This window comes from Trachemys scripta, chromosome 10, assembly GCF_013100865.1.
Source record: "Trachemys scripta elegans isolate TJP31775 chromosome 10, CAS_Tse_1.0, whole genome shotgun sequence".
NCBI lineage: Eukaryota > Metazoa > Chordata > Testudines > Emydidae > Trachemys > Trachemys scripta.
The window spans coordinates 15,599,370-15,620,163 of NC_048307.1; the positions used below are offsets into that span (position 1 = coordinate 15,599,370).

Below are 20,794 nucleotides of genomic sequence, written 5' to 3' on the forward strand. Positions count from 1 at the left end.
AGGTCAGCAAAAGGTGACATGTCTTAGGCTGCTTCTTCCAGATAGGAGGTAAGAAATGTGTATTTCTGTCAGGCTGTAAATGAAGCATTGTAAGCTAACACAATGGATGCCTATTTACAAACAAAGTCAAATGGCAATGAACTGATGTGAACTCAACAAGAAAGGAGCACACAGAAAAAGAAAAAAAGCGATGGGTGTTATCCTGTCTCTGAGTAAAGACAATGAACTTTGGGATTATTTCTAAAAGGCAAAGATAACATCCTGGCATCCTCCACCTCCATTCATGAAAGCAGGGTCTCAGCCAAGCTAGGCTGAAAACGCTAAAGAGGACTTTGGGTGACAAACATCTTTAGACAGGTGGTTAACTTGTTAGTTAAGTTTAATCTCTGGAGAGCATGTTACAATTTTGTTTTCTGTGTAACCATTTGTTTCCAATATCCTTATCCATTATCTCCCCCATCTCTTGTCTTTGATAAATTTATTCTTGTTTTCACTATGCATAATACCACAGCACTGAGATATATTCAAAGTGCTGGTCATGAGTTGAATCTTACAAGTGTGTGGGGGGGTATCCTGTTCCTCTAGGACGAGTGGGCCTGGTAATTCTGCAAGTGTCCCGTGGATAATGGGCTGGACACTGCAGGGAATGCTCCAAATATCTGGGGGTTGGTGTGTGCCTGTCACTACCTGTACAGAGAGACTGAGGTCTGAGAAGGCTTGGAAAGCAGTGCTGATGCTGCTACAGGCTGTTGGTTTCAGGGACCTGCTCCAAAGCAAGTAGAGCCAAAACTCTGTCCCACTACATGCAAGTAGTGGCAAGGTGCTGCACAATCTTGGTTCTTGGGTACCCTTGGAAAGCAACATCGCTGCGTCAGACCCTGAGTTCCACTGTGAAAAATGACAGGGCTTGAACCCAAGTCAATCTGGATGCAGCTCAAGCCATAGACCTGAGTCAGAAGGTCTGCATAGTGTAGTCTGGACACATTAGCATGGCTCTGCTGGTCCAGCAGTTGTAAACCAGGTTTACAATGGAGCATGGGCTCCGAAACATCGAGTCCACAAGCCTGGGTCCCACAGACCCAGGTTTACAGTGCGGTATATACATACATTAGGATACCACATGATAAGTTTTTTTGTTTTTTTTTTTAATAAGATAGGAAATTACACACACACACAAATAATGTTAAAAGAACATTAAGACTGCTCATAAAAGTCAAGCACTCAAAAGTTAGGAAATGCCAGAATTAAGTGTGCCTGTGCAACTTTAATTCAGCCCCCTTGTGGATATGGATTTATGATAGTCATAATTACATAATCACATAGTATTTTCCCACAAGACCCCTGCCTCATTCAGTTCACAGAATGGAGCTACTCTGGGAATGAATTAGGGTCATATAGTGAAGAAACCTGTCTGTAGGACCCCTACTTCATTTGTTGCAAAGTTGGAAGTGTGTAATGAATGAGGCAGGGGATTGATTGCAAGTGAAAGAGACCTTAATAATGTCCTTTTAATGTAATTTTTGTGTGTTCAGTAATATTCCGTGTTCACCTCGCCCAAAGCTGGATATGTATAGAAAAAACAGAATTCTTGTACAGACCTCAGGACAGAGTCTTTCTACTTACAGAAGTGGCCACCTCAGAAAGGGAGATGCCCACATGTGAAGTTTATGTTCAATTTATGGGCTACAACTAGGATCAAAACCAGTCTTAACTTCAATGAGAAAAAAGCAAACCTTTCCCCAAAGGTGTGGGTCAGAGACAGCAGGTTTTCAATAGGTATGGAAGACAGGGGAGATGGAAACATTAGGGAACAAATGGGGAACTGGGAACAATATTAAAGGTGGAGAGAAATACACAAAATACGGGCAGAAATAAAAGAAAAGGATGTGGGAAAAGCAAGTCACAAAACTGTTGGATGGGTGTGAGAATATAGAAATGCCTCTAGTAGTTGGACTGGTAGCTGAAAAACAATCTCATATACATTTGAAGTTAGGTGGATTACGGGTGAGGGAAATAAAGGGACCCATACCAGACAAATACAATTTAACTAAATGCAGGTCAATAGTAATTAATAATATGAAATCTATCCAGGTACTTATTTGGCACTCATTACTGTAGTATCTGAACACCTCACAATCATACTGGATTTTATCCTAACACCGCCCCTGTGAGGGAGAAAGTATTATCACCATTTTACAGATGCAGAGCTAAGGCACAGAGTACATTAAGTCACTTATCCAAGTTCATACACAAAGTATAAGGCAAGAACTGAACCCAGCTCTCCTGAATCCCAATACAGTATTCAAAACAGTAGACCTTTCATACCCACTTTGTGTTTGATCTACTCATCTTCTCTGTCACATTTCTAAATCCAATCTAGTGCAGCCACAGATTTATTCCCACTTTTAAGATTATTTTCTAAAACATTCATACTAACAGATGTTTCTGTATTTAAAGATAATACATCTATTTTCCCCACAAACACCAGTACATCAACAATGAAATTAATTTAAACAACCGTCTGTTACTACAACTGTTCATCCAGACACAGGATGATACAAAGCCGTAATTTAAGAACAAAGATACAATTTACACCATTTCATAAAATGTTTATTGAGGATGGTAACACAGGATAAATCATGCAACAGCTCAGTAAAAAAGGGAATCATTTAAAGAATATAAAGAATGGTAATTGGTGCTGCTGATTTTCAAACAAGTTTATAAAAATCATACTAATTGTCCAAAAGTGATACATCAAAAACCACTTGAAGCTGAACATGGACATTACTTGTAAAGTATTCATTAAAAAACTGAAGACGTTTAAAATGATCACCTACAGATTACTGCAATTGACAACTATCATGGGTTATTCATCCTTATAGCTGCAACAATATTACTACTAATGAAAGTAGGGCTCTACATCCAAAACAGTTTAACCATCTTTTCCTGAATAAAGAACACAATAGAAATGTTTACCACTAAACCACACAGCCAAGCACCTTACCCTCTCTAACCTGCATTGCCACCAAATACTTTATCACTTGGATTGCCTTCCTAGACAACAGATCAAAGACACAGAGGGCACGCACCCTGGTGGCCACAAGAAGGGACTCCCTAACATCCTTTAACAGCCTGTTTTTAAAAGGGAAGGAACCAAAGAGAGAAAACTAACAAAACATGACTGCCAGCCTTAATGGCACTGGCATGTTTTCATAGGAAACTCCCTATCAGCACATGGCATAGCATACTGGTCACAAGAACTTCACATCAAATATCAGTGGGTTCAGATTTAAGTTGACAGATATAATTCACCTTTTGGAAAAAAAATAAATATAGTGGAATGAAAATTGAAATGAAGGGGAAGAATAATGATTACCATCCATCAGGAAGCACACACGTGTGTGCACTGAAATAAATCAGTAATTTGAAAGAATCCTTGAAAATTAAAAAAAAAAAAAGTGTTTGTACTTATTTCTGGTCATAAACAACCTCACAAAACCTCACTTTTGGAACTATTCAAATTGAAACTACACACTGAATTTATTAATACAGTATAAGTTTCTTTATGTAAAAAATCTTTATACATAGTAATAAAAAAGATAGAGGCAAGATGCATCAAACAGAAATCCGCTGGTTGTTTTTCCTCTGTTCTTACAGAGCCACTGATGACTATCTGTGCTAAAAAGAGAGTTGTATTTCTGACTTTCTGTCTCAAGCATCTTCGCCTTTGCTTGTGGTAAGGATTGTTCTGTCCAAGCATCCGGAAGGACAGATGCTGGTGATGATTTTTGGCACTTACGCTGGCAAACTGAGCTTCTTTCCTTTTAGTACTAGGAAAAAAAAAGAGAAAAGTTACTAAATAAATAGATGTATCCATGGACAAATTGTTGAAGTATGTGAAGGAATACAATTTATCAGACAGAATCACTTTTTTGTAAGAAATGCTCTATAATCAGGTTATAATGCTCTAACTCTCATCTCCCTGCCACTAATTCCGTGGGAGAGTACAGTAACTCCTCACTTAACATTGTAGTTATGTTCCTGAAAAATTACTTTAAGCGAACCAATTTCCCAATAAGAATTAATGTAAATGAGGGGGTTAGGTTCCAGGGAATTTTTTTTCACCAAATATTTACTGGTACACAGTGATGATGATTGTGAAGCTTGGTTGAGGTGGAGGAGTCAGAGGGTGGGATATTTCCAGGGAATGCCTTACTGCTAAATGATGAACTAGCAATTGGCTGAGCACTCAAGGGTTAACTCTCACACTCTACTGTACAAGGCAACAGGAAAGGAGGGAGGGCAGAGACCGAGACACACACCGTGTGTGTGTGTGTGTGTGTGTGTGTGTGTGTGAGAAAGAGAGAGAGATGCGCATTTCCCCTTTAAGTATGAAGAGTGGGTCAGAAGTACACTGCCTTGTTAATTAGATCAGCAAGCTGAGACCGGACTGCAGCTGTAACTGCCTGGAAGCTCCCTCTGTCGTGTGTCCCCCTTGCTCTATGGAAGATGGGGTAAGTGGGGTGTAGGAGCAGGGGGGATGGGGACACCCTGACATTAGTCCCCCTCTTCCTCCTCCCCCACAGCAAGCTAGGAGTCTCGGGGAGCAGCTCCAAGGCAGAGGGCAGGAGCAGCACATGGCAGTGGGGGAAGGACAGCTGCAATTGCTAGCCTGCTGGGCAGCTGCTGCACAGGGAACTTAGGGGAGCAGGGAGCTGATAGTCCACCCTGGTTCCAACCATACACCAGCTAGCTCCACCAGGCTGCTCTTCCTGCAAGCAGTGGACACAGCAGGCGGCTGCCAAACGGGATTAGAAGGGAGCATTGCACAACTTTAAACGAACATATTCCCAATGGGACGATTTTAAGTGAGGAGTTACTGTATATGGAAAGAAGAGCCTGTTCCACTCTGTCCCCTGTGTACACATGGAAATTCTTAAATTCTAGCATCATGAATTTTGCCAGGCCAGGGTATGATAACATCAATGAACCAGTAGTGGTGATCTACCATAGTGGGCCTAACCAAAGTAATAAGATTCACAATTATGCAACTTTGGGGTGATAAGATGGGGGGAAATATGAGGAGGGGCAGAACAGCTAACAGATTCTACAGGGCTGAGATCAACATAAAATACACTCAAATCTTATTTGTCTTATTTGTCTCCATCTTGAAAGACGCTCCTTCGGACTTGTACTACCAGTTTAAACAGTGTGGAAGAGCTGTGCTGATTTTATAGGGTTCAGGAAGCAGGGATGACATGACTGTTCCCCAAAAAAGGTGCAATGTGAATACACTGAATTACATTAGTTTTAACTATGTCACAGAGACTCATCAGAACCATGGTTCCACCTGTAGTGGAGACAGGCCCTCAAAAGGCCCAGAACTACCAAAAAAATGTACTGTAATAATTTACACATAATATTAACAAGTTGGTGACCTCAGTACAGACAATCAGTTAGAAAAAAGTCAATTTAACCATGCTTGACACTACGGGGTATTATAATACAACCTGATGCTGCCAGTTACTGTACTACTTACCTTTTGTAACATACAAATAGAAGAAGTCGCAGTAAAGAATGGTCTGGACCACACCAGCAACAACAGCTATGAGATCAAAGAATCCTTCAAAATAGTAGCGCCAAATCCAATTGATTAGGTACAAGGCACGGTACAGACCCAAGAAGAAAAGATAGTGAGTGGTTATGGTCTCTGCTTCCCCAGTTTTACTAATCATAAAAAGCTGGGGGAGGATAGCAACTGATTCAAGGTAGATAGAGAAGGTCCACAAGATCTGAAAGAAAAAAAGGCAAATACATTCAATACCACTAATTTCCCTCCATGCCTATGAGTAAGGAAGATGTTCAGGGGGTAAAAATTGAGGTCAAACCAAACAATTTTATGAACAAATACAGTAATTTGACAAGTCCTCCTTGTCACAAATCCAGACAAAACCTTCTCCAATCAGGACAAGTAGGAAAACTGCATAGACTTGTTCCTGAGATGAGTCACAGCCAAAGTGACTGTAGACAAGAGAATCTCTGAATCAACTATCTAATGAGCCTGCAGCAGTGGTTTGCGGATGAAGTCAATGCTTCCTAGTATGTGCCTTTGAGTTAAAGATTTGCAGCACCCTGAAATCCATTTAAGAGACTTGATTCTGTGAGATGCTGAGTGTCTCCAAATTGCTGAGGCCACTTTTCATCTCTCTGGATCAGAATTTAAACAAAGAATCTTAGGCTAGTAAATTGCAGGGCTTTGGAGCTGTGCTCCGGCTCCGCTCCAGCTCCTGGCAAAAACCTGCAACTCCACTGCTCCGCACTCCAGCTCCGCTCCAAAGCGGATGAGTAAGTTCCTCCTATTTTCTTTCACACGCACCCCCAATTAGAGCATGATCCTGCACAAACTGAACCCAGTAGCAAAACGTTCATAGACTTCACTTGTTGCAGGGTCAGGCTCTAATTGTGAAAAAAGTAAAAAAAAAAAAGTAGAGAAAAAACCTTCAGTTGACTAGAAGAGAATTCTTATCCATTTACCTTATTAACTGAGGGGAAAAAAAACTTATCAACCTACAGTTGTTGTGTAATCTCCAAATAAAAATCAGGCAAGAAGGTAAAATTCCATTTTATGCCTAAATGGAAAGAGCGTCCAGCCTCAAGTTTTGCAACATCCATGGAAATCAAAATAATTGAGCATTTTAACACTGGCTGAAAGCTCATGAGTCAACAGAAAAAAAAAAGAGAGATTTAAAAACAAAATGTTGCAATGAAGGACATCAAGACAATATTAAGACACTTTCCTTAATGAAATCTGACAATCCTATGGCCTAGAAAAATTCAGTTTCACTCCAATTAAAATATATACAGGAGTATTTTATACTATAGGGAAGCATTTATTTTCTGTGCTGATAAACGATAAATAAATTTACTGTATTTCTAGTGTGGCTACAATTTCTGTAAATACTCTAGAAGTTTGTAATACAGTATAATGATTCAGAATTTTTGTAATTCTGTTTGGTTTCACCAGATGGCACCAAAATCTCACTGGCTGCCAGTCTGGTAAGCTTGAAAAATGCCCGAAAACATAAGACAAATGATATTGCTGGATTAATATCACAGCCATGAGTGCGAGGTGAACAATATATGCTTCTGTTTGATAAAACAATGAAGTGACCATCCAATGGAGCACTAAATTCAGTCTTTCAAGCGCCATAACCTGTATTCTTTACACAGACGACATTCTGACTGAAGTTCAGCGAGTTTAAAGGTATGTGAGGGGTGCAGGACCACCATATCTGTCATTGGATGTATTTTACAAATGGGCTTTTAGAAATGTCTTTAATGTCCAATACACCCTCAAAATATTTGTTCATACTGAAACATTTCTAACTGTTGAAAGCATATTTTAAATAAAATTACATCATCTTTACATTATTACAGAAAACCAACAAACTTAAAATACCAGAAATAACCTCAACCAACCTCTAGAGGGGAGAAGTCATGATTGACAAGAAACGAGAGTCCACCAACAGGAACCACCAGAAACTCCACTCGGAATGTATCATGGTTTCCATCGTAGGTAGCCTTAAATTTCATGTAGATCAGGTATACAGTGGCATATGAGCAAGCAACGTAGATAAGCTAATAAGAAAAAAAACAGAACACAAATATGATTGTACACCCCCTAACAAAAAAAAATACATGACTGTTTACAAAAAAAACCCAAGTTACTGTTTGTCTATATGACACTGCAAAAGAATACAAGGAGTGAATGGTGTTTTACTCCTCTTCATAGAGTACTAATTCAAAAGCCAATAACTCTTGGTTCTACATTTTTAATCTAAATAATTATACAAGTTATAACCTGATGGCTTCTGTCATACAGGATGCGAGGCAGTTTCCAATATAACCCTCTATTTTCACATTTCACCTTTAGTTCTACATTTTTCCATACCTTACTTCTGGCTAACAGTGACTAAAGGAAGTTTCAACAAAACTCTTTCAGAAGTTTGAATGGAGAGGATTGGGAGGAAAAATACATTTTCCCTCTTGTAGAAAAATTGTGAAGGGGATACTAAAAAGTGCCAAACATTTAAACTTAAAATTGTACATATGCATAACCCATTACTAGTATGTGCTTTGGGACTTCTGAAAAATATGAAGTTATGAATGGTTGAAAATTACAGTGCAACATGCACATAGATATTAGAAAATTTATGCAGTGATCAGAAACACAGACCTGATCCTCATGCATGCTCTGTCATGTAGCAACAGCATCATGCTTACTCAACAGAGCCGATCTAACACTTTAAAAGCCACACAGCCTGGAGAAAGAGCACATGTCTAGAAGCCCTGAACTGTTGATTTCTATTTTTTTTTCCTTTTCTATCACTGACTAACCATAATACTGTACACAGTGTGCTTTGTTCCACTGCTTTGTCAGACTCTATGCAGAAAATAATGTTTAAAAAAGGCAAAAATTAAAAGATAAATATATTCAAATATGCCCAAAGTAACGAAACATGACCCCATCAATGTCCAGAGTACACACATCAAAGTGAACATGAAAGTTGAAGAAATATAATCTAGTGGCAGTTAGAGTGTTGGACTGGGACAAAAGATTCCGGGAGTGTGTTCCTGGCTCTGCTGTTAATTTCTTGAGCAACCTTGGGCAAGTCAGATTACCTGTTTTTACACACAGTATATGGTTTATCTTACAATGTTGTGATAACTGATGTTCATAAAGCTCTAAACGCCATAATGAAAAGTCCATCTTATTACACAGTTTTTAACAAATTACTAATTTTCTATAGTTGCAGCTTTATTTGATTTAGATGTCATATTTCCTCATATTAAGAGCTTATAGAAGGTTTCTTTGGTGGGAAAGAGTATTTGTATGGAGTGCAAATTTCCATATACGTTGTTTGAAGCTCCTTTGTCCTTTAAGTTACCAATGCAGTAGACCATCACCTACCTACCAGAAGAGGCTTTTGTTAAAGGAATTGTGTGTGCAAAACAATGACTAGCCTTTCTCACTTATGCAGAATACTGTACCTTCATAGATGTGTTATACAATGAAATGAATGCAGAGAAGAGATCCAGATAACGGGTAGTGAAGACCAGAGCAAAGAGAAGCTGGCTTTTCCCAGAAATACCTAAAGCAATAAATGAAATAATTATTATATATAACAAAGGACAATGTTTGCTGCTAAAGGTGTAGAAGTAAATGATGAAAGTGCAGGATTGGATTTCCCTGCACAATGAGGATAGAGACTGACTTCTCAGAACTAAGAGAAGCACCAACAATGTCATGAGTTTGTGCAGGTTAGTGATATCAAACTAAGGTGCACTGGCATCACTAAACTATGCAGTGGAAAAGGTGCCAGCATGATACAAGATTTAGTTAAAGTTATTAGAAGCCATACAGTTTGCAGATCATACTTTTGGAGGTTACGCCATCTGTTTAGTATCACCACTAGTGGTTTCTATATAGCAGAGCTCAGTTATATTAGTGAGAATTAGCTTTGTATGGTAACCCATGTTGTCACATGCCCCTATACATTAGCTACATACTGGACAGCTCCAAAGATGCAAGGATACTGCACGTAAACAAGAGATACTGCATATTCCAGGATAAGAGGAGCACACAAACACCAGTTGCTTAGTGACTTGAAAGGAATTAAAGCTATTTTAACAGTGAATGTGGCAAACTACTCTTACAGTTCAATTGCTCCACATGATTAGGCAAATAAATTTTATATAGAATAGTCAGAAAGTGTGCTTATTAGTTGCTATAAAAGTTAAAACCTGTCACTGCAAATCTTTACTCCTCTTTATTAAGGTCCATGGAATTAATTTCCTAGTAATGGCTTTTAGGATCAGGTCCTTAAAAAATACAGAGAAAGTTCAACCATGATGCTCTCCATGCAGAGAGGGAAATGCTTTGAGTAAAATTTCCCGTAAATAAAACAATGCTTTGCACTTAAATGAACTGTATTTATACAAAAAGTCCATATTACTTGAATAGCTTAATTGTAATATTTTCTTAATTAGGTATTTTATTACAACTTTCATATGTAATAAACATTTATTTGGGAAGCTTAATACATTCTCTCTAGTATCAACCAACTGCCAATAATCTAAATCTTAGCATAATAAAGTAAAACCTGTAAAAGCTTAAAATCTTCAGTTATGCAAATAGACAAACACTATATAGTTTTTGTTTATATCTTTTCTAAGTTGGAATTTTGCAATCTCACTTTCCAAAAAATGAAATTTATGGTTTAAGCCCCCACTCACCATTAGTCACAGCTGAATGGAGTTCTCAAGCTGTGAAAATGGGCATTTAGAATATTTTGAATATAAAAGTAAATCCATTTATTTGGCCCCTGAAGTCCAGACCTGCCAATTATACCTGGCATCAGGCCAGGTACAGAACCTACTGTAGACTTGAATCAGCCTACTGTGAAAAGTCAAGATTTGCAACAAACAAAACAACCAACCAACCCAAAATAACCCCCTCCAAACCGTTGTAGATTTAAAAAAAAAAAAAAAATCTTTCTAAAATGGCATTTTTTTGGAGAAAATATGGACTTGTCTTTCCCATACAAGTTGGCTACAGCCTCTAGTAAGGTTCAGTGATGAATGTGAAGTCAGAGCAGCTGGTCCCATGGAAGGTATTGATTCCAGGACCTACCAGATGGAAAAAGGTCAATTTAAAATGTGCATAATGGCCCTCTGACCCTGCTCATTTAGGGTATACATCATGTAGTTTGAGAGCCCTTGCAATTGCAGGTTATCTTTAACACTTGGGAAGGGATATTGCAGAAGAACAAATCAATTTCATGAGTTAATTTGCAGAGCAAACAATCTAACTTGAAATGGATTACAGAAAACAATCTGTACCTGACAGTTTTACTCCTGGGGAAATTCTGTGCCAAAAAAATTAAAAATTCTGCAAAATTCTGCATATTTATTTGTCAAAATAACACAATATAATCATGCCAGTTTCAATTATTTTGGCAATTTATTTCAAAATACCTGCCAGCAAGTATGTTTGTAACAACGTAGACAGAGGAAAAAAAGATTCAGGATTTTTTTTTTTTTTTGACAAATAGATTCCTTACTAGGCATATTAATACAGAACTCTAAGTAATTCATTTAAACTACAATATAGAAACGTACTTTCAACATCCCTCAGAAGCAGTGCAAAGGCCTGTGGAAGTCAGGGGTACTGGAGGAATTGAGGGAGAGGGAAAGAGCCTGGGAGGGAAGCAGGAGGGTTGTTGAATGTGGGTGGGAGAAGTATGTAACAGTTTTTTTGGGGGGCGGGGTTGCGGGGGAATTGTTAGGGAGTTGGGGAGCATCCCCCATACAGACCCTGGTTGACCTCTAGCCCCTCCCATTCAGTCATGCGCATCTGCCCCGTCCCCATGTGTCCCAGCACCCTGTACCCCCATTCCCTTCTGACCCTGAAGCCCTCTCCCTCTGTACCCCCACAGCCTCCCTCCCTGTCCCCATGTGACCCTGCAGCCCTCCTCCCATTTAGCCCCTTGCTCTATACTGTCACCCCACTAGCACCTTAGCCATGCCAATCTATCCCCCACCACTAACCCTTCTGAACCCCAGACTATGACCTCCCAGCAACCCCATGTGCCACACTTTGTCCATCCCCTGCCTCCTCACCTGTCCCCATGGTGAGGAACGCAGCCTCTTCCCCCTCCCTCTCTGCTGGCTGCCCTCTCTTCTGGAGCCACAGCAGCCCCTGGTAGGTGAAAGTGTAACTGCAGCGCCTTTCCAGCAGAATCTATATTCTGCAGAGGACATGAATTCTGTGTGTGCGCAGTGGCGTAGAATTCCCCCAGGAGTATAGTTCATGGAAGCACATTATTTAGCATCTTATATTGACTTCCATGTCATAAAAAGGAAATTTATAATGATATTAAATAAAGTCAGCAGAAACATCCTGTATGGAGTTCAACACAAAGAGATTCCTAGTAATTATTTCTGAGTTGCTGTTTGGTGTGATAAATATTGTTCTGAAGCCCTAATTCAAAAGCTTAAATAAGCAGTTTGGCTATCCAAAATCTGGATTGTTTTTCTGCCGAAGCTCTAATGAACAGTACTACCTGAGTTAATTAGCTCTCCCCTTGAATTCCTTCCTCTAACTTAATCTAATACATTACCAGAACAATTTAAGGCAGGGGTTCTCAAACACTGATAGTGTTATTCACTTCTCATATACAGAAATTGTCTTGTGGTCTCCCCTTCCCTATCACAAACCACCTCCTCCTCGAGGCCTCAATCTCCATTTCCTCTCCTTCTCTTAGGAATCAGTGGCTCAGAATAGAGGTACACAGGCTGTCTCCCCCTCATTTCCAGCTGCTTTTTCAGGCCTTCAAGCTCTTCTTGGAACACAGACCTTGGACACACACAGAAGCAGACGGAAAAGAGGAATCAGCACTATGACTTGCCAGCTCTCCGTGGTCCATAAACTACAGTTTGGGAATCACTCATTTGGGGGCTTTTTTGTTTAATTATTTCTAATTTTCTCCTTACTATGGGGTCACACAGTTAAACCATCTGTCGGTTTGCTCACACCCTTCCTTAACGTCTGAAAAAATCATAGGGTGCATGCATATTTGGTGTTAAGTTACAAACTGATCAAATAAACAAGCTTTGTAAGTGATAGCACAAAGCCCTCAAGATGACAGTTGGGTATTCATCAGTGACTGTTGAAGTGTTATCTGTTACCATTATAATGGGTGATGTGCTTCTGGAATGGCCTTACAAACAAATTTGAGTAAGCTGATGTTTCAGAATTCTTAGACTATAACGAACACCGATATGACAAACTCCCACAGGAAAAATCATAGAATCATAGAAATGTAGGGCTGGAAGGGACCTTGAGAAGTCATGTCCAACCCCCTGTGCTGAGGCAGGATTAAATAAACTTAAACCATGCCTCACAGGTGTTTGTCTACCGTGTTCTTAAATATCTCCAACAATGGGGATTCCACAACTTCCCCTGGAAGCCTTTTCCAGGTCCTAACTACCCTTATAGTTAGAAAGTTTTTCCTAATAGCTAACCTACATCTCCTTTGCTGCAGATTAAGCTCATTATTTCTTGTCCTACCTTCAGTGGACATGGAGAACAATTCTTTATAACAGCCCTTAACATATTAAAAGACTATTATCAGGTACCCCCTCAGTCTTCTTTTCTCAAGACGAAACATGCCTAGGTTTTTTTTAAACCTTTCCTCACAGGTCACATTTTCTGAACAATTTGTCATTTTTGGTGCTCTCCTCTGGACTCTCTCCAATTTGTCCACATCTTTCCTAAAGTGTGGTGCCCAGAACTGGCCACAGTACTCCAGCTGAAGCCTCACCACTGCTGAGTAGAGCAGGACAATTACCTCCCATTTCTTATATAGGACAGGCCTGTTAATACACCCGAGAATGATACTGTACTTTTTTTTGCAATTGTATCACATTAGTGATTCATATTAAGTTTATAATCCATTATGAGCTCCAGATCCTTGTCAACAGTACTACCACGTAGCTAGTTGTTCCTCATTTTGTAGTTATTTATTTTTTCTTTCTAGGAGAAGTACTTTGCACTTGTCTTTATTCAATCTCATCTTGTTGAATTTGACCAGTTCAACAATTTGTCAGGGTCATTTTGAATTCTAATCCTGTCTTTCAAAAAGCTTGCAATCCCTCTCATCTTGGTGTCACCTGCAAATTCTATAAGCACACCCACCACTCCAATATCCGAGTCATTAATGAAAATACTGACGAGTACCAGACCCAAGACTGATTCCTGCAGGACCCCACGAGGTACACGCTCCATGTTTGACAGCAAACCACTTAAAACTACTTTTTCAGTACAGTCTTTCTACCAGTTGTGCATTCACCTTATAGTAATTTCATTTAGACAGCATCTCCCTAGTTTGTTTATAAGCATGTCATGTGGGACTGTGTCAAAAACCTTACTAAAATCAAGATATAGCACATCTACTGCTTCCCCCACTAGGCCAGTAACCCTGTCAAAGAAGGAAATTTTGCTTTGGTTTGGCATGACTTGTTCTTGACAAATCCATGCTGGCTATGCCTTATAGCCCTATTAATCTCTAGGTGCGTAAAAACTGATTGTTTAATAATTTGTTCCAGCATCTTTTGAAGTATCAAAGTCAGGCTGATTGGTCTATAATTCCCTGTGTGCTCTATTTCCCCCTTTTTAAAGATAGGTACTATGTTTGCCCTTCTCCAGGCCTCTGGGACCTTACCAGTCCTCCAAGAGTTCTTAAAGATAACTGCTAACAATTCCAAGATTGCCTCAGCTCGTTCCTTAAGTATAGGGTGACCTGATGTCCCATTTTAAAGGGACAGTCCCATATTTAAGCCCTCCTGCAGGTGTCCTGACTTTTTCTTAAAAACGGGCAAATTGTCCCGTATTTTATCCCCCACCCCATCAGTATTGGCGGATCCGGCTGCTGACTGGATCCCTGCTCACCAGCCACCTGCCCACTGGCAGTGAGTGAGGGGGTCCAGTGGCTGACAATGGGGGTAGGTGTGCAAAGCTGGTGGCAGGGTGAAGATGCAGCTTGTGGGGTCAGCCGCTCCCTCTGCCGGTCCATCAGCACAGCCCCCACTGTGTGCTGGCTCAGCCAGCAGGGCCCGGCCCCCTGGCCCATTTCCGGCCGGCACTGGCTGTGTGCTATGAGGGCTGTGTGTATGGGCAGGCGCCAGGCAGCAGCCAGTTATGTGTTTCCTCTGCTGCTCACCCATCAGCCCTTTATGTGCTCCTCCTCTTTCTATCCTCTCCCTGATTTTCCCCTTCATCCCACCCCCCAGTCCCATGGCTCCCCCATATCTCCCCCGGTGGGACACATCTTGCTTCCAGCACTGTGCGGAGAACCAGCCCCTGGTCGGAGCACTCAGCTCACCAATAGTCTGGCCAGCAGGCTCCTTCCTTTCCCTACCGCCTCTGGCTGGGCTGGCACCTCAGGAAAGCCCAAGACTCTCTGGCCTGGGGTGCTGGCCAGAAGGAGCCAAGCCCTGCATGTGCCAAAGCCCTGTGCAGCGCTGGCATGGGGAAGCCTCTCCACCACTCAGCTAAGCTCTGGTGTGGTGGTGGAAGGAGGAAGTGATTTCCAGCCTGTTTACATCCCAACCCTGCAAGCTCCACAGCAGCCCTCTGGGAAGGGGCTTAGCACCCTCTTCAGCCACCCCCCTCGGGTCCTGCCCCTAGGGAGTGCAGGGCTGCTCCGCCCCCTAGGCACCCTTCCCTGGCGATCCAACTCTCTGACCAGGTTTGCTGAAGCCCCTGTAGTCAGGTTCCCTGGGTCCTGGTGCACAGTGCATCCTTAAGGCTTAACCCCTTCTTGCCCGCACTGTAGCTGGGGGACAGGAGATGGCTGGGTTATGTTGGTGGCCAGCAACAGCCTGAAGGTGTTAGCTGCCTTTTGACACTGTGCAGGCAGGAAGGGACAAGCTGCTTCCAGCCACAGGGATGAGATGAGCTCTGCAAAGACATGGGCCAGGTCATCCTTTCCCCCAGTCCCCTTCTCCTGCGGCTGGAGGCAGCTCCTCTCCCTTCCCTCCCGCACAGTGCCGAAAGGCTACTGCTGGCTACATTCTGGTGTGAACCCTGACAGAAATGGGGGTGGGGTGAGGGGGGACATGTGACCCTGCATGCCCCCCCACTCCATGTGTTGCTTTGGGAAGACGCAATGCCCGGTACCAGGAGAGGTGGGTCCATCCTGGGGGCCCAGCCAGGCATGGAAGGCAGAGAGCACCAGGCAGGGAGGGTTGGGTCGGTCAGTCGCACGCACACACACACCCCGTGTGAGAGAGGTGTACAAGAGTGTGTGTGTCACCTCTCCTAATGTGAATCTTAAAGCCTTAAAGACAAGAAGGTAAATAAAAAGAATCCAACTAAGCAGTATTTCTTTTTAACAGGCTCAGTCAACTTGATGTTAATTTAAACATTTGTACTGCATCGTTCTGATTGATTGCCATTGAACTTGCTTGAATATGAGTAATTTTACTAGGTGCCCCGTATTCAGCATAGGGAAATATGGTCACCCTACTTAAGTATTCTAGGATGAATTTAATCAGCCCCTACCTTTAACATACCTAAACTTTCATGACCTTGGTCTTTCCCTATTTTGGTTTGTATTCCTCGCCCCTTTGTTGTTTAATATTAAACTGTGTTGAGTATCTGGCCAGTAAACAGAGGACCTAAACTTTCCTTCATCTTTCTTTTGCTCATAATGTATTTACAGAACTTATTACCTTTTATGTCCCTTACTAGGTGTAACTCATTTTGTATCTTAGATTTTCTCATTTTGGCTGTACATCCTTTTGCTTTTCTTTTGTACTCATCCTTGCAATTTGTCCATGTTTCAACTTTTTGTAGGATTCCTTTCGATTTTCAGGTCATTAAAGAGCTCCTGATGGAGCCATATTGGCCTCCTCCTATCTTTCCTTCACATTGGGATAGTTTGCAATTGAGCCTTCAATACTGTCTCCTTGCAAAACTGCCAGCTCTCTTGAACTCCTTTTTCCCTTAGATTTTCTCCCCATATGACCTTACTTACCAGTTCTCTGAGTTTGTTAAAATCTGCTTTTTTGAAGTCCGTTGTCCTTATTCTAGTGCTCTCACTCCTCCCTTTCCTTAGAATCATCAAATCTATCATTACATGATCACTTGCACCCAAATGAACCACAGAAGGGATGAGCCTCTGAAGAAAAGCCCACAGTAAATTTATTCTCACTCGTTGTTGTTAGGGCTCATAGGCTAGAGCCCTGAGAGAAGAGAAAAGAAGGATTTGAACTCTTTCCCCCTAGTTCCACCTGACTTTTCTTTAAGAAAATAAACCCTGGTAAATTTATCTCCATCTCATAAAGAGGAATAGATAAGAGCATAAAGCAGATTTTTCCTACTAAAAGAGCTAAGGAAAAGTTAATTAATTTCCTTTAAGAAGGGCATTCTGGGAGTGGAAGGAGTCTGGGGCCCTATATAACACATGCTATTCCACTTCTTGGTGCTAGAAAAGCAGCCCCCAGGAGAGATGTTACAATTCTATAACTTACTGGAGACAGAGGTAAAGGTTTGTTTGTTTCCAAAAACCTACTAACTCTGGAGAAAATGACTTTGGGGAACGGATAGCATTTTGATCATTAAGCACCTTTGCGGGAGGGGAGAAGGGACTAAATTCTATTTTATATTGTATGTTTGCTGATATAATAAGTACCTCAGTATTCCAAAAAGATCACATAAGAAGTCTTGTGAAGCAGGGAACTGAACCAGGATCTTCTGAATCTCAGGTTAGCACCTTAACCACTCAATCAATAGAAAATATAACCTTTCATCTTAGTCACTGGTTTCAATATAGCCCTTCTTCAATATCTCATATGCCAGGGTTGGAAGTCTTTTTAAACTCCCAAACCACAAGCCTTTCTTTGCATTTGTTTCTTGACATGGGGCCCAGTACTCCAAAACTCTTATTTGTATGACTCACATCAAGAAGGATTTTTAGAATTGGGCTCTTTGACTGTAAACTCTACTGGCAAGGATTATGTTTTAAATAACATTAATCTGTAGGGCCCCTTATAAATAGTTCTGAACTGCTATTGTATCTACATCCTAAATTCACTGCTAGATAGTCTAATAAAGTTTGTTAGAAAACCAAGTTACTTATATATTGTGACAAATATTGTAACTCAAAATTGGTAACTTTAAAAAACAGTTTCCCCAAACTACCAAATTAATAGTGACTGTAGCTGACACAAGATATCAGTCTTTCCATATTCTTCACCTTTCCACATCTAGCTTACCTGCACAGGGTATTAGACATTTCAATGTAGTAAGTGTGGCTTAATTGCTTCACAACATACTACCTCTATATACCATCCATTTTATCTCCCCATCCTCAGGCCCCTTGGGGCTCTTAATTTACAATAACTCTCTATTTGTACTTTGTTAACCCACCACCTTAGCCATTCCTGCTTCACTATAAAATTAGTATGTAGGCAATGCTTCATGCCAACGAGTGACAGCAAGGACTAGTTACAGGAATACTTGCTCTCACTGATGGCGAAAAGAAGCTCCAGTTGAAGGCCAGGCTGTAGGAGAATTGGTATTACAGATAGCTGCTGGGTGGGCAGATTATTTAACACACATATATGGAGCACCTAGATTGAATTACTGGAGCAGCAGTAGTTCTAGCGTTCTGGAACAATGTACAATGGTAGAAAACTGCTTCCAAAGCTATTTCCAGATAGCTCTACTGTTCACTGAGTGAAATAGTAGAAGCCCAATCACTTTTCTCTATGGATACAGATTCCATTGTGATAATTTAGTCTGCCCTCCTGTATAATAGTCCCCAAAAGGATTCCTAAAGCATATTTTTAGAAAAACATCCAATCTTGATTAAAAAAAACTTTAAGTGAGGGGGAATCCATCATGAGCCTGAGCAATTTTTTTTAAACCACCATCCAGGGGATCCCTCCACACACTGGGGTTTCCCCTACTTAAACACACACCAGTCCAGGGAAGCTCCACTCTGTAGCAGAGAGTTAAGACTATGACTAGACAAAGCACTAATAAATGTACAATAGGAAGCAAGCCTTCCCCCGATGCAGTGACAGTGAATTTACACAGCTAAATTACAGACCCATGAGAATAGTGGTTCTGAAAAGCTGACACCGTACAGCCAGAATTCAACATCATCCCTCTTCCTAGCAGCCCAATCCACCACACCTTCAGTTAGCTGCCACGTCAGACTAGGCCAGGGATCCCAATTGAGAGCCTATTCTCAAGCCCGGATTCAGTCATTCGCTTCCAATTTTCTATTGCAATTGGCAATATAAGTGAGAAACCGCTCAAACCCCCCGAATCTAATAGGATGGCAACGTAACGCCTTTTGAAAAAGGCATTAAGAGTGCAAATTAGTGTGATTAGATATAGAATAGTAAGACAGCAAGAGAAACTTCAGGATTTGCAAACTGCAATGTCAGCTACTCCAAACATCTGCACCAAAGCCTACCCGTTGCAAATTAGATCTGTGTTTAAAGAAGGAAAGTATACAGACAGAGGAAAATTTAGGCTGGAAACTGCCAGAGAATGAGCACAGCTCACTTAAAATTAAGAAATTAATCTTATTTCTGCAACTCTGATGGAGTTGTGCAAAGTGACGCTTGCCTGCCTTCCAGGAGACTCGTTTCTTCCCTCCTCCAAACCATCTCCCCATTCATTCGCTTTGCGCCGGGCAGTTACATAAGGAATGAGCTGCACAACTGTAGGATGGAGGAAAGTACTAGTGCTTTCTGCAGCGCGTCAGGGACTGAAGCATGAATAACTGCAACTGCTTAAAGCCACTAAATCTGTAACATGATCAGAGCTGTCACACGAGGAGGCAATGGAAGCGCATCGCCTTTATTTAGAGCTACCCCAGCCCCGGGGTGTTTTTCGGGGGCGAAAGGGCAAGGATGCGTCTCCCTGATTCACATCTACCCAAGCCTCCCACATTTGGGAAGGGGAAGTCTTCATGTTGTCTACACGCGGGACAGCTCTTCAGAGAAAACTCCCCCCTTCTCCCTGCTGCTAGGGATTTTGTGAGTACCCCATGAAGACCTGACAGTTCTCTCTCCAGCAGCTGGAGCAGCCAAATATGCCCCCACAAAGAAATCCCTCTCTCCCCTCCCCAGCAAAGACACCGCTCCCCACCTCAGTGCCCCGGGGGGCGGAAGGGAGGAACCCCCCTCGCCGCCCCATACCCTGGCAACTGAGGCAACTCCTGGGGTGGGGTGCCCCACACCTGGAGGGGGGGGCAGAGGCCTCTGTGGAAAAGCGGGTCTCCCCACAGAAGGGGCTGAGATGAGACCGCGAGATCGATCCACTCTCTCCCCCCCCACACCCAGGTCGGTCTAGTTCCCTCCATCCCCCTCCCCGCATCGGAGGATCAGGCCCCGCTCCCCCACGTCGGGTCGGTCCGGTCCTCCCAGGGAACATCAGGCTCCGCTCCCTCGGGTGGATCAGTCCCCGCTCCCGCGGGTCGGCTCTGGTCAGTCCGGTCCGCCCAGGAAGGATCAGGCCCCGCTCCCCCAAGTCCGCGCGCTCCCCCCGGGCACGCACCGGCGCAGGAGCGGGTCTTCCAGATCTTGAGCAGCAGGATGATGATGGCCGCCAGATGGGACAGGTCCCCGGTGAGGCGGAAGATGTTCATGGCGGAGGCAGGGGAGCCCGGAGCCGGGGACCGAAGATGGCGAGAGCTCAACGGGCACCGAGCGACGTGGCCCGGAGACGTGGCCAGACAGCCAGCGCACCCAATGCACCCTGGGAAACCGGAGCGGGAGGCCCCGCCTCCACCGCAAGGGACACGCCCCCTCCTCTTCCCTCCCCCCCCCGCCTCGGGGCTGAGCGCGCTCGCACGCCCCCGAGTCCCCAGGCCCGTTTGGCACGCGCGGGGGGGGCGCGGCGCGAGCAGCAGATACGGCCCCCCTCGGCTGGCTGTTAGTGTGGCCCCTCCAGACAAGTCACTCAGTGCTCGGCCAGAGCTGCTGCTGGGCTTACGGAGCCGGGTGCACGAGTTAACCCGCTCCCCCCACCCCCCCATCCAGCAGCTTAATCTGCACTCTGGGCATGACTAGCTCGGGGCTGTGCTTCAGCGCCCCGGGGTGCAGGTAAGGAGGGCAAGAGGTTTGCAGAAGACTGTCCCTTCCTGTCCCCATCCCCAGGGGTGCCAGACAGGACATACTGGTCTTGGGCTAGGGACTGTGTCTTCCACTG

General features: G+C 42.7%; 1 protein-coding gene across 1 annotated transcript; it reads right to left on the reverse strand.

The window, feature by feature from the left end:
* Positions 1-2,588: 2,588 nt before the first annotated feature.
* On the reverse strand, positions 2,589-20,347 carry KDELR2 (KDEL endoplasmic reticulum protein retention receptor 2). Its single transcript, XM_034784098.1, has 5 exons — positions 20,141-20,347; positions 9,052-9,152; positions 7,480-7,638; positions 5,540-5,792; positions 2,589-3,830 (listed from the first exon to the last, which is right to left on the reverse strand). The coding sequence occupies exons 1-5, from the start codon at positions 20,229-20,231 to the stop codon at positions 3,796-3,798; spliced, it is 639 nt and encodes a 212-aa protein (XP_034639989.1). The 5' UTR covers positions 20,232-20,347; the 3' UTR covers positions 2,589-3,795.
* Positions 20,348-20,794: the final 447 nt, after the last annotated feature.

Excerpts from the sequence above, each read along its gene's own strand:
- KDELR2 (XM_034784098.1), bottom strand. The coding sequence starts at position 20,231 with ATGAACATCTTCCGCCTCACCGGGGACCTGTCCCATCTGGCGGCCATC. Across the intron at positions 7,639-9,051 it reads TGTATAACACATCTATGAAG|CTTATCTACGTTGCTTGCTC; the intron begins GTACAGTATTCT and ends TTTTCTTATTAG. Across the intron at positions 5,793-7,479 it reads ATGACTTCTCCCCTCTAGAG|ATCTTGTGGACCTTCTCTAT; the intron begins GTTGGTTGAGGT and ends TTTTTCTTTCAG.